This window comes from Branchiostoma belcheri, unplaced genomic scaffold (genome assembly GCF_001625305.1).
Source record: "Branchiostoma belcheri isolate BF01 breed outbred unplaced genomic scaffold, Haploidv18h27 scaffold250, whole genome shotgun sequence".
Taxonomy (NCBI): domain Eukaryota; kingdom Metazoa; phylum Chordata; class Leptocardii; order Amphioxiformes; family Branchiostomatidae; genus Branchiostoma; species Branchiostoma belcheri.
Window position 1 is genome coordinate 53,189 of NW_017803855.1, and position 18,365 is coordinate 71,553.

General features: G+C 40.2%; 1 protein-coding gene across 1 annotated transcript in view; it reads left to right on the plus strand.

Annotated features, from left to right (window-relative positions):
• Window positions 1–18,365, plus strand: part of LOC109471634 (von Willebrand factor D and EGF domain-containing protein-like) — a 30,677-nt gene that overhangs the window by 4,895 nt on the left and 7,417 nt on the right. The window contains exons 3-20 of the mRNA XM_019770972.1: window positions 902–1,074; window positions 2,413–2,570; window positions 3,219–3,266; window positions 3,999–4,100; window positions 4,510–4,632; window positions 5,426–5,629; window positions 7,274–7,435; window positions 7,907–7,966; window positions 8,598–8,878; window positions 9,584–9,673; window positions 10,449–10,817; window positions 11,383–11,462; window positions 11,797–11,878; window positions 12,436–12,636; window positions 15,632–15,843; window positions 16,280–16,751; window positions 17,249–17,623; window positions 18,093–18,353. Coding sequence (XP_019626531.1) covers window positions 902–1,074; window positions 2,413–2,570; window positions 3,219–3,266; window positions 3,999–4,100; window positions 4,510–4,632; window positions 5,426–5,629; window positions 7,274–7,435; window positions 7,907–7,966; window positions 8,598–8,878; window positions 9,584–9,673; window positions 10,449–10,817; window positions 11,383–11,462; window positions 11,797–11,878; window positions 12,436–12,636; window positions 15,632–15,843; window positions 16,280–16,751; window positions 17,249–17,623; window positions 18,093–18,353 — 3,453 coding nt within the window. The remainder of the gene's footprint in view (window positions 1–901; window positions 1,075–2,412; window positions 2,571–3,218; window positions 3,267–3,998; window positions 4,101–4,509; window positions 4,633–5,425; window positions 5,630–7,273; window positions 7,436–7,906; window positions 7,967–8,597; window positions 8,879–9,583; window positions 9,674–10,448; window positions 10,818–11,382; window positions 11,463–11,796; window positions 11,879–12,435; window positions 12,637–15,631; window positions 15,844–16,279; window positions 16,752–17,248; window positions 17,624–18,092; window positions 18,354–18,365) is intronic.

Genomic DNA, 18,365 nt, shown 5'->3' on the forward strand with positions numbered 1-18,365 from the left:
CAACAAATTCGACCTTATTCTAGCACGCACGAAGCGCTACTCCAACAGCCCTTTGCCCTACATAGTTAAACTCCTAAATGAGTCGACGTAAAGAAGTAATGTATTGAGTCTTTTATCATGTATATACATATAGAGAGAGATCATGTTAATAAGTGGAAATCGAAATCCAATTTTATGTATAATTTCTGAGCTAGAAGGATATTTTAAAGTTGTTTTTAAAGTTGTTATATATTATAATGTTAAGGTGGGCACTGATCAATGTACAGAAACATGCAATTCAGCCTCCGGGCTGCAAAATGTTTTTTAATGAATAAACCAGTCATCATCATCATCATGGCATTAATTTTTGGCCGTTTCCAAAAAAACAAAAATTCAACCATACTGTAAATCGTACAAAACAGTTGCACAGAAAGCAAGTTGAAAAAAAAATACACTAGAAAACGATACCAATGTCGTAGAATGCCAAAGTCAAACGAAAAAGACGAAAATGTGAAGAAATGACTTTAAAGACTTGATTATTAGCCAAACGACTAGAGCCATTTGTTCAACCCTCAAAACCACGTAGACTTCATAATGAAAGCAACTTTTTTGGGGCAAACTTTTTTATTCGCACGCTCGCATCAGTTTTGGGGTTCCCAGAGGATGTTATCCATATAGTCACATCAACACGGCCTAAGTAAATATGGCTGACAGCTGTGTTTCCAGCTTTTAAACACACTTGTAAGGCCGCATATTTTGGCATCTCCATTTCCCGAATGGCACTTGTTTGAGTAATGTTAAATCAACTTACTGTGTAAAGGGATGCCAATAAAATCTTTTTGTATTGTCCTATTGTTACATGATACAGATTTAATTTACCACGTTCAAACACGGTATATGTGATATAATCTACCGTTATTAGGTGAGGATCGTACTGGAGGCCTCCACTGGAGATGTCGAGTTGATCTTCAATGGAGAAAACACAGACAAGTTCAGCTGGTTCTCCCAGTCTCGTCTGATCTCCTCTCCGTGGAACGACATTAATACGGAGCCTAAAAACTTCTTTTCGGTTGCGGGAGACACCAATCACCTACGGTAAATCTTATGCTATCAGTTATGTATATGTATTAAGCACTTGCTTAGACTACGCCAGAAAGTACCAGCCGATAGTTTTCAAGCTGACGCTCTATCTTGTCAGCTAGAGTTAGACAAAACTGGAGCCAAATGTTGGGCATCAGGAGTGCGCAAGTCCCTGGAAGAGTGTGGTTATGGTTACATATGGCACTGTCCCCTCTCATACAACACAAATGCGTCTCAAATTATTAACTCCATCCATCAGCGACTAAAAGACATTTACATCCAAACCTTCTTTAAAGAAATACACAATGACACCAGAGGTGGTCCTGCTAAAAACAAACTTAGGACCTATAGACTGTTCAAATTGGCCTACAATGAAGAACAGTACCTAAATATCGACAACACACGGCACAAAAACGCCGTCACAAAACTACGGATCAGCTGCCATAAACTACACATTGAGACCGGTCGACATAACCGCACTCCCCTGGAACAGCGTAATTGTCGATACTGTAATCTAGATAGAATAGAAGATGAACTTCATTTTGTAGTAGAATGTAGTTTGTGTAACAGTGCGAGAATTGAACTTTATAGACGAATAACATCGATGTTTCCCCACTTTACACACTATACACAAGTAATACAAATTCACTTTTTTAATGAACTTTGACAAACCCCCGATCCTTAAACTTGTATGTTCTTATCTTTTCAACATCACAGAGAAGCGAAGAGAAGTCGAAATTATGTAACAGACTGTAGTGCTAGTACTAGATTGATCTTGTTGTGTATATATTTGTGTATTCAAGTTAACCTTTGTACCTAACCCAGTGGGTATGTTGTACAATAAAGGTCTTCATTCATTAATTCAGCGGACCATAGTACATAGATAGATGGCTTGGGTATAGATAAATTATGTCCTTTCTAGTCTTAAATGTTCATCTGTGTTGGTACAAGTCATTGTGAAGCAAGTTTAAACCGTTATTTCCAACACAAGTGAAGGAATTGAGAATAGGGATAAAGGAATAAGCAACACAAGATAAGAAATCCACAGAGTTGTCATAGACTTTCTGCAAACTATACGATTTGCTCCTCAACAAGTCACGTGTGTCATCTGCATAACGTGACGTCACGACGCGGTTGTTTGCTTAGTCCATGTTGAAAATCGCTGTTAAAACGTACGTCATAATTTTTTAATTATTATTAATTATAATGCTTGTATAATGCGTATAAATATATAGAATTATAAAATTAATACCTCATTCTGTTATTACTGATGGTAAGTATATTACACAAATACTACTATACATCTTAGACTAAAATGCAATAAAAGACTGCCTTTTTTCCTTGTCAATGCAGAACATTTTTCATCAGTCGAAGCTACAACGGCTGTCCACAAGACTACGGTTGGCTTGTGTTGGGAGAGGGACACTCATGCACATGGGAGCAGGCATCTGTTTCCCGAAGACCAAACATTTTGTTTTCTCTGACAACTACGCACGTCAACTGGAATGGCGGTATTGTTTTTTTTTCATTAATTTTCTTTACTTATTAACAAATCTAGGCTTTATTGACAATCAACAATGGTGCATATGAAACAAATGGGTCAAAGCTATTGAAAAATACAACAAAATGCTACCTTTACCGCTGCATATATAGGTTTTTTCAGTTTATATTGGTCACTTAACTGTACAAGAGTTGGATCGGTTAAAGGCATCGAATGCAATTTCAGGGAGACAAAACAAAGCAAAAATTCGATACGTCAGCATTTCATACTTAAAGCGCTTTGAATACAGCCCGAAACAACTTACGTGAGACGTTCCTATATTTTGGGGTACCACCAACAAATAGCTATAACCAGCCGACGATAATAATAAAAAAGCAACACTTTTTTGATTAGTGACTTTGCATTATTGACTCAAAGATATAAGTATACTATGGATAAGGATTGATTTAACTTACTACATTAAAAGAATGACTATGAAATTGACCTTGAAAGTCCAGTTTTGCTGCCCTGAAATTGCATTGGATGCCTGTTGGTCCAGGGAAACTTTTACCCTCTAAGGTGTTAGCACATCTGAGTTGTTTTTCTCAATAACATAAAACTAGAAATTGAACTTTATGTTATTTCTTTGTCATGTGAGCTCTTTTGATTTTTTTTACAGGGAATAATGTTGGAAGAGCCAATCGCATGGTCATTTACATAGAAACGGGTAAATTTCCTCCTCATGCATTATCACAACTACAGTTAGTTTTACGGTGCCTAGTTATATTACACATCACTTTGAGTAATAAAACTAGTGACAATTATATTCTTCAAATTCGGACTCATTAACATAAAAGAATTAAAGTTAAGGAACACAGACACAAGGCTGCTAGCGCCTTACTTTACATTTCTTTTATTAAAAAATAAGCATATTTGCCACATATACCTTTGAGTTAACCTTAAAAGGTATTTCTAGTCATTTGAATAGAACAAGATTATAAGACTACAGTTATCAATAAGAAATCACAATATAAAAAGTTGTTTTAAGCTTCCCTTTGAGCATGTATAAGCACTGGGGAATAGCTAACGTAGTACGTACAGTAGTAGTATATATTGTGTAAATTATAGACTTTGCCAGCGTGCACGGCAGCAAAGTTATACTTCGTATTTACCTTGCCAAGATTTGATTCTTGTTAACTCCAACGATTAATAATAAACTAAGAAGAATTTATAATGCAAATCTTTATGACGTAGACCCACATTAATTACTTTAAGGTTACTTGTGTTATATAAATGAATAGTAGTCTTTTCTGTAAGACAGTGACGACATTTGATAGTGGCTAATTTTACCAATAATATGGGGGTATCTTTTACAAAAAGGGTAGACTCCTTTTATAAACTAAAGAGGAATCTTTAAATTATGCGTTATTATTGATATGCATGTCCTTTATTAATTCAGAGGAATGTACTGAGTGCGAACAAGTCTGCACGTATACAAACAATGAATTCCAGTGTTCCTGCCATGCCGGATACACCTTAGAAGAAAATGGCGCATGTGACGGTGAGTACAACCATGCTTTACTTATAAAAGTAAAAATAAGCCCGAAAATGTTAAAGTAGACACCCATTGGAAGGAAAAATTATTGTTTAATTTTGGTTTCTTCAGTCTGAACACAAATAGCCAATGAAATGTAAGAGTCACGGTGCCGGTGAGTACTGATGTTTGGTGGTTTTCTATATGTGGCAACTGAAGATATTACAATTGTTTCTTTTCATCATTAGAATCAGTGTTCTTCACACCTCAGTGTTGTTCAAGTACTGAATATGAATGTGTTTCAAATGTAGGAAAAGAACAGAGCAGTACCAGTATTTCTTCCCAATGTCGTTAACTAAGGGTAGACCACGTGAAGGCAGCATTCTGTATTGCCTTGTTACATTTGTAGTTAATTTTCCTATTTTTTTTAATCCAGACATTGACGAATGCTTGATAGAAAATGGCGGTTGTGATCACATCTGCACGAACACCGAGGGGAGTTTTCAGTGTTCCTGCAACCCTGGCTATATTTTGAATACTAATGGATTGACATGCGATGGTAAATCTTATTTGTAGCAATACTTCCTAGTACACAGACGTTCTCTATCCCATGCCCTCTGTCTGAATAGGGTTAAAGGCATCCAATCCTACTTCAAGGCACCAAATATTCTGGATGAGGAAATCTGTCTGATATTGATATTTACTAGCATTTCTTAGCACATTTTTGTCATCATTTGATACTTGCATTGAAATAGCTAAAAAAACAAGTTTTGTGAGGAGCCTTTAACCCTATTCAGACAGAGGGCATGGGATAGAGAACGTATGTGTACTAGGAAGAATTGCTACAAATAGTTTTGATAAATAAATTATTTTTGATAAATAAATAGCTACAATGAGACTTTGAAACAAAACAAGCAACCGTTTTCCGTCAGTTATATCACATTTTTGCATTACAGATATCAGTATCCTTTAGGATACGATTGATTAAATTTACTACATAAAAGAATGACTAGAAAATTGACTTTAAAAATCCAGTATTGCCACCCTGAAATGCTGCTTTGGATGCCTTTTAGAGAAATATCCTAAAGGCTAAGGATTCTTACCACCGCCTTAACAGTTCGTAATAGCACTGCGTTCATGTATGGCAAATAAAGCAATCACCATTGGTCCTTTTGTCTACAGCAATTTGAAGCACATGGGATTTTCAAAGAATTCAAAATATAGAAATCGACCAACATCACATAAGGACATTTTCTTTTCTAATACATAATAGGGATGTGTTTTAAGTTGATTTATTGATTATATTGAAAGATAATTTATTGACTATTATACTTTTCTACCCACCTCTACAGATCCATGTCTAACGGCCACGCCCCTGTATGAACCACACCGCAGTACTGTGTACGTCCCAGCCGGATCAAACGTGGATGATGGGGGGTTAGAGGAAGGCTGGTACCGCTTCACTCATGTAGGAGGCAGGATGCCAACCAGCTGTGTACAGTCAGATCACTGTGGTACAGCGTCACCGGTATGGCTGAACGGAGAACACCCCACAGGTAATTCGTCTTAGCTTTTCTATTGATCGAACTTCACTAAAGCTACGGTCACAACCCGGCCGCCGTACGTGCTTCTGCGTGCTGTCTACGTGCAAAAACGTGGGCAAACATAGGGCATCCGTGCGTGGTGAGTACCGCCTCCGTACGGAATCCTACGGATTTGGGAGCACGCAGACGCACCGTAGAACTTTAAGTGCATGTAAAACTTTTTCTACTTGCGGTCTGCGGATTCACCACCCGTGCGTGCGAGTACGAGCGACGCGCGTGCCCCGTACGTGCCGTACGGAAGAAGCACGTGTGAGTACGGCCTCCTTACGGTAAAGTTTCAATCGCACAGAGATCGTACGTTGAAAGCACGTACAACTCACCACGGCCAGACGTGGCGTGCAGACCACACTCTTACACCTTGCGAAACCGTGTAAGTGACGTGCGTCGATGCCACTCCTTCCCCACGTTTTCAGAAAAACGTAGCAGACGTAGCCTCCCAAAAAAACGTACGGACAAAAAGCACGCACGGCGGGTTGTGACCGAGGCCTAAGATACCCAGACCCTGGATGTAGTTTATTGCATCCGTGTAGTTTAGTGCAAAATTACGTACACTGCTGACCGTACGGGGTGTACCCGTCCGACTAGGGTCTGAAGTCGGGAGGACACCAGCTGTCGTAGCCATCATCAAGATCCCGTTTCTTTAATCATTAGCGCTAACCCACTGTGGCGCTATCCTGTATAGGGGCCCTGGGTTGTCCCAGGATTTTTTTTTGCAGATGATCAGTAAGGCCATGTTGATTTGATGATATGGATGACATCCTCTGGGAACCCCAAAATTGATGCGCGCGTGCGAATAAAAAAAAGGTTTTGCAAAAAAAAAGTTGTTTTCATTATGAAATCTACGTGGTCATGAGGGTTGAACAAATGGGACAGAATATGGTTTGGCGAATAATCTAGTCTTCAAGTTCATTTCTTTACAATTTCGTCTTTTTTCGTTTGATTTTGGCATTCTGCGACATTGGAATAGTTTTTACTTATTTTTTTGTAACTTACGGTATATTTTTGCTCATTTTGCAACCGTTTTGTACGATTTACAGTATAGTTGAAAACTTTTTTTTTTTGGAAACGGCCGAAAATCCATGCGCGCGCGGATGTCATCCATATAATCAAATCAACATGGCCTAATGTAAAACAATTGGTTCACTGCACACGGGGGGGGGGTGGTTTACCTTCACAGAAGTACAACATATCGTTTTTGTTCTGTTTCTTCTTCTTCCTATTCTTTGCCAAACACATAAGGTCCATAACCTGGCACAGACGTCTGTCACCATGGTAACTTGTGCTGTAGCAACACTCTGTGGTGTTGGGTTACATTATGTAGCAGGACATAGTCTAAGAGCCTGCTCACCATACATAAGAATGTATTTGACTTTGAGTAAGAATAACAGTGCAGTAGATTGTTGGGCTAGACCAGGTGAAGCAAAAATTATGCATTTGCTTTGCAAATGTTGTTTTTCTAGTCTAATATTACGTTTTGTCTCATTTTGCACCGGGGAATCGTTTACAACATCTATTAACGTTACACCTTCTGTGCTGTGAGACATAATGAGTTGTTTTTTTTACTTGTTAATTTGACAAAATTTTACCCTAATCTAGACGACAGCATTGCTGATCGAGTGGCGTGTGCCAATACTGGAGTGTCCGGTGACTGTTGCACAGAACGGTACGACATTCAAGTCAAGCGTTGTCCCACCCCTGGACAAACCTACTACGTCTACAAACTCGTACCGACCAACTATGGTGAGGCGTACTGTGCAGGTACGTCAACCTGAAATATTATAAGATAACGGCGGTAGATTGTGGCTGGCGAAATTTAATATACCAACATATAACAATTATTATAGCAAACTTGCACAATCATTCCAAAAGATATAACAACTAACTACAGTTCCATAAGGCTAATCTACCTAATAATGGAAAGTGGGTAGTATGGAATGGGGACGTAGGTTGGGATGATAATGGGCTTTTACAGACATTGGAGGAATTTCTAATGTCCAGACATTATTTATATGCTCATATTTATGTCATGTCGAGATTGTCACATGTCATTATATACTTAAATTTGCCATTGAGATACATCCTTGTACAGAATTAAAATAGATCTGTAAATTTAAATTTTGTATATCACAATCAAAATCTATATGTATACATGAACTGTGTTATTTGATATAAGATATTACCTTAAGTAATACGTATGCTAAAATAAGACTTCATTGTTCATTTTCACAGGTAACAGCGTTCCCTGCCCGAATGGTGAAGTGTACAACGTATTCCACCGAACATGTGGAAGTGAGTTACAAGTTACGAGTTTGTTACAAAGCGACATCGTCATATGCACTGACATAGACAACTTTTTATTGCCTATCCACGGTAGCCTGGGTACCATCTGGATTTTCGCTACGCAACGCTCGACAAAAATCACGATGTTTTCGAGCGTTGCGTAGCGAAAATCCGGATTTTACCCAGGCTATATCCACGGTTGATTATGCAAAAATTGCCCAACGAATGGCACTGGAAAATGAAATACATTCCGTTCGCTAGTATATTTACTAAGGAAAGGAATAGATTATTTCAAACAGCTGCCACATCCCCCATCATTTTACGATCTTGAAGATTACCAAAAGTAGTACGTTTCTACTTTTTAATATATCCCAAAACCCACTCATCATATAGAACGGGGAACTTATCGTTATCCACTGCCTTCAAAAGAAGTAAAACCCTATAATAGTAAATGTATTACATGAAGTAGTCTTATTAGTAGTTGTATGACTTCCCTGTTGCTCTACTTTACTTCTACGACCCTGCCTTTGGGTATGGCTTTCAAAATAAATATAAATTCTTATTATTGAACACCTGCAACATAGATAATTTAACTCTTCACATCATAAAAGTAATAAAAATGTATTCCTCTTTCTTGCAGATATCATCCCGTTGTTCTCTGACAACCCTGTTTTACATCCACCTGAGTATGACGTCATCAACAATCACGTGACCTTCACGTGCGAGGTTGAGTATGACCCCGATGACGTCACAGCCTGGTTTGACGTCATGTTTCTGTTCGATGACGTGTACTTCCCGGACGTGCCTACTGTGACTCTCACGGCGGGAAAAAGGCGCGCAAAGATGGACGCCAGTCATCTGGGTCTGAACCAGCTGTACACTCACTGGCCTGTCACTTGGCCTTCGAAGATGGGGAAAGCTGTAAGTTGTTCACCATTTTATATAATATGATATGAATCTTTATATTAAAATGATTAAGTTTGAATCTTTAAAGGTGCATTATGTCACATTTGTGTACAAAAAAAAAATTAAATATATTTCATTCAAGAAAATATTGTAAAATCAAATCTTCCAAAATCATATTCAGTTGCTTGAGTAACTGTTTTTTTTTTTGCGAAAATCTTGTGTGATTGTAATTTACTCGCACTTTTCAACATATTTGTGCAATTATCTTACCTTTCTGGCATTTATTATTTATATTTCATCATAAGACGGCTAAGTAGCCCCATTCAGCTTACATTACGTAGCATACAGTAAGAAAAGAGTGGGCAACATACAGTAAACATAAAATTGTTGGCACTAAAACAGCGCACTCGAAGCGCACTCAGTTTGTGGTGCCAACACAAACTACCAGGATGTGAACAAACATGGTTGACAGCTGTGTTTTAAACGTCATGGCACAAAAACTTCTTAAATGTCACTTATTACAATGGGGTATGGTTGATCCAATTACTCTATAAAGAAATGACCAGAAAAAATACTATCCTCCCAATGTTACATAATGTAGCTTTAAGGAATGCGATTTTCAAGAGAATATTTTGATTATATATATATCTAATGATGTGATCTTCACTGTACGAACGTTTCCCACATGTGATGTCAATGACATGTTTTGTTTTCTCACAGGTTTCCTGCCAAGTGAGGTCTTACTGGGAAGATACGCCAGAGGTGAAAAGCGAGTGGCGTCAGAGCAACTCCTACTGGGCAGGCATTGAGGTATAGCGTCAGCTTTTATATTGCACTGCATCGCCATAAATTCGAAAGATCAGAACCAAAAAAAATACTTAAGATCCGAGTCATGAAGCTGCTATTTTGCAATATTTTGTGTTGATCTGCATTTTGGTGGTTGCGTCGAGTTGACAATAGCGGTGGGCCAATTGCAAGTTGACCAGATTTGCTATAAGCCGAGTTGATAATGGTCCAAGTCGTCCTGATTCCATAATTTAACATACCAGCTCATTTCATAAGCATTCTTTTGCGATTTATTATGCTCCACACCACACATGGTGATTACATCATCACCCGGACGGAGGCGTGGCGAACCCCGTCTTGTATTAAGCTAACGAAAGGGTATGCCACCTCGTTAGGGGCGGTATAACCCCGACCAATACGGTCGACCGATGATGATGATGATGATTATGCCCTACGTCCCCTCCATAATTGTATATATATCCAGAAAAACGTAGTGCTTTTTTATCCCTCAGTTAGTAAAATAAGGTGCTGCATGGTCAATATAATTTTTTTCCAGTTAGTTAAGCCATGTTTTATCTACATTTTTTCTTTATTTTCACAATCGCAAGACGTGGAGACGGCACACTGACGTTTTTTCAACTTATATTAATGCCGCCACCAGCACAGGTGACAATACAATACTCATTTTCACCTGCGTGAAGTGAGGAAAGTCGTGTAAAGTGCCTTCCCCAAGATCGGTGGCATGTCAGGACTCGAACTCGTGACCTCTATAACATCTTATTGTGTGTCCCGTTACTAGGCAGAAGACGTTGTCGTCATCGAAGAGTCTGCTGACTACTACAAGTTGGAGCTGGCCAGTACCGTCCCGTTTGTCTGTAGAGGGGGAGCGCAGAGGGTGGGGCAGTGCTACGTAGACGTTCCCTTGGCATTCGACGCAAATGACGACGACGTCTGCGTAGCTCAACGCTGTCATGTGAGGTTGTACGCCGACAGGTGGTCCGAAACGGAACATAGACTGAAAGGAGAAGCCATCATGGTAGCCGTGAAAGATGGACAGTGGGACGGAGACAAACATATGCTCATCAACTTCGGAAGGATCACCCACTCTCCGGTAACGTTAACCATCCCACACATCTTCCACGGCTACACACCACAGTTCAACATCCAGGTAAGTGTCGAATATGTTCTGCTAGGACATATCATCCTTGATAGTGTACAGATTTTGTTTCTTGTCAATAAAGCGGCAAGGTTTCCTTGTGGTTAGGGTTGTTGACTCCGAGTCCGGAGGTTTTGGGTTCCAATCCTTTTCAGACCCAAATGTTCTTTCCTTGTCGAAGGCACTTAGCACCTATTTCCTAACTTTATCCAGGAGTGAATGAGTAACTAGCGTTGGTTAGATACGTCCTCTTGACAGGACTTAAAAGGTCTCATGTCTAAGGAAAACCACACCTTGAGTACATTAAACATCCCACCACACTTATCGAAAAGTGCAGAGGCCCTTCTCGGTGTGTGTGTGGTTCAAATCTTACAGTAAGGTTTCAGGTTTAACATCTTGAAGAGGTGATTATGTCAATTATTCCACAAATGTGCGAAAGCTTCATTAATTGATAAAAAATTCAATTAGCAGCGAATGAATACTTTGCATGATAAGTTGTTTGTCAAAGTGTATTTATATTCATTGTTAGTTGCAGATGTAACTCACGATGACATTTTTATACGTCCATCTTTGTCAGGTTCGGACAGTTGATTCCGTCGAAGCGACGTGCACGTACTCTGGCGACCCCCATGGCATTACGTTCGACGAGCTTACAGGGTATGTGCAATTATAGATATTCTATGTTGAGTACTAGACACTTGTTTAGACTCTGCAATAAAAGTATTTGACATTCTAAAATTGATCTCAAAGCCACACTGCAGGAAATTAGACATTAAGCATACCTTAAAACTCGTGCAAAGGTTCCGTTTTTAACGGATGAGGTATAATGCTCAGATATCGAATTTTATGCATTGAATAGTAACTCTTTTCACTTCACCCATGAAGGTGTTGTACTATATTGTATACAGTCACTGTGGCTCGGCGTTAAGTACTGCAGATATCTCATGGCTATTGCTACACATGACATTAAAATACTGTACTTTTGTTTCAGAAATTGGCTGAAACAAATCCACGTGATATTACCTGGAGAATTCGTTCTCTACAGGAGTACAAAACCAGGCCGAAAATTCGAAGTAAGTGGCTAGGCCATAATGACATTAAATGTATGCCATGTTGTCGCATCTTTTGTGCTATTTTCAATAAACGTTAACAAACAAACTGAATATATTTCTGCAATTGAAACTTGTGATAGATTGTTTACCATTTTCATCAATGGCAAGAAATTAGAGATTTCATGCCTCTGTCAATATTTAGTGAATTTCTTTGATTCCCTCTATGGACCCACTGGCACCCTGCTAACTGTCACCTTCGAACCTGCTGGCTCTTCGCAAGCTTCTTGGACCACATTGCCTGTGTCTGACCTTTTTGTGGTCTGTAGTAAGGCACTAAATTCAACCACGTGTTGTCATTCAAACACATATACACTCACTGACTCACTAACCCACTCGCACACTCTCTCACACACACACACACACACACACATACACACACACACGAGCACACACGCACGCACGCACACACATGCGCAAAAAACATGCGCACACACGCACGCACACACACACACACACGAGTGCACACACGCACGCACACTCATGTAATGCCATTGGTGTACCCTCTCTGCCGTATCAAGGTCCACTCACGACACAGACGGTGCCGCTGGGATTTCGACATCTCCTGTAACTGCGGCGCGGCAATCCGTGAGGGGAACGATGTCGTGATCGTTGACTACTGCCACAGGACGTCACCAATGATCCGGTACAAAACAGCGACAGGAGGACCCCTCTCTCCGGGCGTTATAGTTAGTCAGGACGGCAATGGACAGTACATAAGGGTAAGAAAACAATATCTTTTCAGACAACAATGTCATAGAATTAAAGAGCCATGACCAACACAGAGGTGTAGATAGTGTGACTCAGCGAAAAACAGGCCGGTCGTTAATTTCATTTCATATGAATGAATTGAATGAAGACCTTTATTGTACAAACATACCCACTGGGTTAGGTACAAAGGTTAACTTGAATACACAAATATATATACACAACAAGATCAATCTAGTACTAGCACTACAGTTTGTTACATAATTTCGACTTCTCTTCGCTTCTCTGTGATGTTGAAAAGATAAGAACATACAAGTTTAAGGATCGAGGGTTTGTCTAAGTTCATTAAAAATGTGAATTTGTCTGTATTACTTAGGTGTGTAAAGTGGGGAAACATCGATGTTATTCGTCTATAAAGTTCAATTCTCTCACTGTTACACAAACTACATTCTACTACAAAATGAAGTTCATCTTCTATTCTATCTAGATTACAGTATCGACAATTACGCTGTTCCAGGGGAGTGCGGCTATGTCGACCGGTCTCAATGTGTAGTTTATGGCAGCTGATCCGTAGTTTTGTGACGGCGTTTTTGTGCCGTGTGTTGTCGATATTTAGGTACTGTTCTTCATTGTAGGCCAACTTGAATAGTCTATAGGTCCTCAGTTTGTTTTTAGCAGGACCACCTCTGGTGTCATTTTGTATTTCTTTAAAGAAGGTTTGGATGTAAATGTCTTTTAGTCGCTGATGGATGGAGTTAATAATTTGAGACGCATTTGTGTTGTATGAGAGGGGACAGTGCCATATGTAACCATAACCACACTCTTCCAGGGACTTGCGCACTCCTGATGCCCAACATTTGGCTCCAGTTTTGTCTAACTCTAGCTGACAAGATAGAGCGTCAGCTTGAAAACTATCGGCTGGTACTTTCTGGCGTAGTCTAAGCAAGTGCTTGATAGCGTTTAGGGAGGCTTCCACTTGAATGGGAAACCTCCCTAATTCCGCTCTTACAGCGAGGTCGCAAGCCGATCTCGGGACGCGAAGGGTTTGTTTACAGAATTTCAGGTGGATGGATTCGATGGGGCAGAGTTTGGAGCTTTTGACTGATCCCCAGATTTCCGATCCATAAAGAATTGAGGGTTTGACGCAGGTGTCGAAAAGTTTGTTTCTGATGGATAAAGGAGCATCAGCTTTGTCTAATGATTGATTAATACCGAATAAAGCTTTAAGACCTCTACTGTACAAGTGCTTGTTGTTCGCCTTGAAAGTACCAGCAGCGTGAACGACCATTCCTAAATAACAATATGAAGTTACTATCTCAACAGGTTTTTTCTCATACATGAAGGACAGGTCTTTTGGTAGGCGACCACCCTTAGAGAAAACAATAATTTTTGTTTTCCTAAGGTTTACATTTACCTTCCAAGTATGGCAGTATTGTTCTAATCTATTCAGCGCAGATTGTAGTCCTTGTTTTGACTCAGAGAGAAGGACTAAATCATTTGCATATAATAAACATGGGACTAGCTTGTTGTACATGGTTGGTGAGTCACAAATATCATCATTGAACATAGATGTAATATCACTAAGAAATAAGTTAAATAAGGTCGGGCTTAAGTTGCATCCTGTCGGACACCACAGTTCGTTACAAAAGGTTCTGTTAGCCCATGACTGTGTTTGACACAATTACATATTTTAGCGTACATACATGTATCTCTTATAGTTTCGAGGAATTTACCCCCTATACCAAGACTATTTAATTTGAATAGAAGGCCTTTTCTCCAGACAGAGTCAAAGGCTTTACTGAAATCGACAAAACAAGCAAAAAGACGTGAATTTTTACTGAGGTACTTGCTAACTAATGTGCTAACTACGAAGAGGTTATCTGTTGTTCTGAAGTTTTTCCTAAAACCTGCCTGGTGAGGTTTAAAAAGGTTATTGTTTTCTGCATAACTAACAAGGCGATTGTTTAATATAGATGAGAATAGTTTACCTAAGCAACTAATTATAGAGATCCCGCGATAATTGTCTGGGAGAGAAGGGTCCCCAGACTTGTGAATTGGCACAATGTGACTGAGGGACCATTCTTGTGGAAAATGCCCGTTTTGCAGGCATGTATTGAACAATTGAAGGAGTGGGGTTTGGAGTACTATTTTGCCGGATTTTAACATCTCATTCAGTATCATATCATTTCCGCTTGATTTGTTGTTGTTGAGGTTTGAGATAGCTATGCCTAGTTCTTTTGATGTTATGGGGAGATCTAAAACGGTTGGGTTTGTAGGTAACGATGCTAAGTCCAGTTGGTCATTATCTGTAGTGGGAATATCATTTGTAACGTTATTTGAAGATTTGTCTAGGTTACTAAAATGCTTGAGCCATTCTTCTTCTGAGATTTGGTTGGTCTCTTGGTTTTTAGTTGGTTTTAGTTTGTTTAGTAGATTCCAAAAAGCATTGGGATTTCTGTCTTTGAGGTATGCTAATTCGGTCATAATGTGTTTGTGAAAGTCTCTTTTCTTCTTTTTAAAAAGTTTTCTGTATTCTTTCTTTCTTTTAAAGTATCTTCCCCTAATATCTGAGTTGTATGGTTGTTTTGTCAGAAGAGATGCTAGGGTCTTCAATTCTCGTTTCAGCTCTGTACAACTTTTGTCGAACCATTGTTTGTTTTGTTTTATATGGTATATAACTATTTTAATTACGTCTGGTAAACTCAACGTATCATGTGCAATATGGTATGTCCTTGTGGTCGTTTTACGTGTTCCATGTTGGATCACCAGCGGTCAAATTAAACAGGACGCGTGATCCATTTGGGGCCACCGGTGTCGCGGTGTTAATGTGATTTTAACACCAAAGTGTTTATGAGATTTAATCAACATTAGTAAGTTTATGGTGTCATAAGCAATATATATATATATATATGAAATGGGGACTTCTGATTGACAGGCGTCTTTATGGTTATCAGGTTTCTAAAGGATAGTTCTAAGATTTAATTCCCGGCATCGTTGATACTTTTACAGGTTACAATGCCTTCTGGCGCCTTTGTGGAAGTCATAGGGTCTGGGTTCGTCACTCTCCGTGTCCACGCGCCGGGGATAGACAAGGGGTACACCGAGGGGCTCTGCGGGACCTTCGATGGAAATCCTGCCAACGACGCCATGATGCCGGATGGCACCATTTCTACCCACCATATCTGGCCGGACTGGCACAGGGACTTCTCCTACGCTTGGCGGTAAGCAAATATTTAACTGTATCGTTAAAAGAACACACGGAAAGTCGCAAATTGAGGTATTTGGGTATGTTTTTATACAGTTTAGTGAGAGTAGTGGAGAAGTGGGTGAGACGAATTTTCTAACTACAGCCCCAAAAGGTCATACACAGGAAGTTAGGCCCTAGAAGCTGGCAGCGAGCCAAAAGGAAGATGGCGGAAAGTCTGTTGGTCCTAATGTCATTGGAAAATGCAGAGAGGTTCACAGAGAATCTCACAACAATGAATAAACTAGGAAATTTATTTAAAAAAGCCTTTAAAGCGGTACTAATATCGGTATGAATATTGTAAGCTATATGTATTGAGGTATTAAAGCGATTTAAATGTCCATTATAGGCGATCTCAAACCGTAGTCATTTATGGATTGATGGATTCTAATTTCGATACCATGTTTTTATAGAATTCCGCCCGGACAGAGCCTGTTTGACGTTGACTGTGTAGACGAGGTCAGCAGCCCCGTGTCTGAATCAGACTTCTGCACGTGTGGCAGAGGAAACAGAATCGAGTGCAGTCCGACTAAAACACGCAAAACTAACCATCTAAACGCCGTCTTCAACACCATACAACCATTTCAAGACGCAAGGAATAGAAACTGTGCAAGGAGAAGAAAGAGGGATCTGGAAAACATCGAAGACGACCCAGACTTGTATAACGACGACGTTGATACGACAGAATACGAGTTCGACTATGCCCTGGACTCGGAACCGGTTGTTAACAGCATGTGGCCGACCCCCAACAGAGGAATAACAGAAGAGGAGGCGAGGGGGAAGTGTCAGGGAGGAATCTTAAACCTGACCATTGCTGAAGCCTGTCGGGATGTGTACGGTGTGGACATCTTCTCTGGAGTGGACTTCTGCATGGCGGATGTTAAAGTGAGTCTGAGCCTAGTCTTTCGATAACGCCCCCCTCCCACAAGCAAGTACATATTGTATTCAGCCATCTTTAGAAACACAGTCTTAATTAGCAAACAATAGTTATTTTATTTTTTCTATGATTTTCACAATATGTATGTGACAATACTTTACATTTGGAACTGCATATGTCACTATGTTGGCAAAAATTTATGTGTATGTTACAATTACGTTACGTTTCAGACCGCATTGTTAGCAGTAAAGCCTAGCTCCATTGCACACTGAACCAGTGACACCTAGCTCCATTGCACAGTAAAACCAGTAACATCTACCTTCAGTGAATATTTAGTAAACCAGTCAGAAGTTATTTGATGAAGATAAAAGACGGTCATCGAAACGTAAACAAGTAGGTAAAAAAAACTTCGATGTCGTATATATTGTATTGTGTTTGCAATAAATAGTCACTGTGAAAGAGTATGTTCTATGTAACATCAAATCATGGATATGCCATTTTTCAGGTAACTGAAGATTTCCAGTATGTTGGCATCATTGTACAACAGATTCAAGCGGAATGTGCCGAAAAGGCCTACAACAACGTCAGCCTGTACGAGACCAACGAGAACGGAACTTCGGTGCCTCCAGCCTTCATCACTGAGAACCTGTGTCCGCGCCAGTGCAGTAACCAGGGCCGGTGTGTGAACAGTACGTGTGAGTGTGACGACGGTTACACGTCTGCAGACTGCTCCATACAGGTCGGCAGGCCTCCTGTCGCGCTAGGACTGCCGGGTAACGGTCTGTGTGACGTCAGAAGCCGTCCCTGCAGGAAGACGTCCTTCTTCGCCGAACCCGTGATGAACTCTGGGAACCTGACATGCAGGATCACCCAAGTTCAGGTTCGCTTCTTCCTTTTTTCTTCTATCTAGCCACCCTTCGCGTAATACATATCATATTCCATATTTCTTCTTCTTGTTCTTGTACGAGTGCGTTAACATTTTGCAATATAATTTGTAATCATAACGGTTCTTTCGAATGAAAGCTCATATATGTGGGTAGCATCTATAATTGTAGAATTTAAACTTTGTTCCAACACAAAAGTAGGAATTCTTCCACCGTCACGCAAGTATACATCGGGGCTTGGTAACCCTCTCTGAACCGTGAAGGGGGTAAAACCCGTCTTCCCGCCACGTTTTATTCACTCCTGACGTCATCACGCTTCCGGAAAATCAGAGCAGTGGATCATTCATCTGACGAGGGTCAACGGCTTGAACTAAACATTCATGGTGAGGTTCTCTTTTTGTGTTGGAACGAAGTTTGAACGCCACAAATATAATCCCACGTTCTTTCTTATTTTCTGTTCATTAGATACAAGATGATGGAATAAAAACCGAGGCTAACTCCAGCGGACGATCTGAGGCGACATTCCGCAGTTTTGGGGAGGTGTCGTGCGCTCTGCCCAGGTCTCCTGTACGGGACGGGACACCGGACACCAAGGACGGCGCGGTGGCTCACGGGATGCTGCTGTCCGTTAGTAACGATGGCGACCGGTTCAGTGAGGAGTTGTTCTTTACCGTGTACGACTCCGTCTGTCAGGAGTGTACTCAGGGAGGGGCCTGTACATGGAAGGTACACAACAGT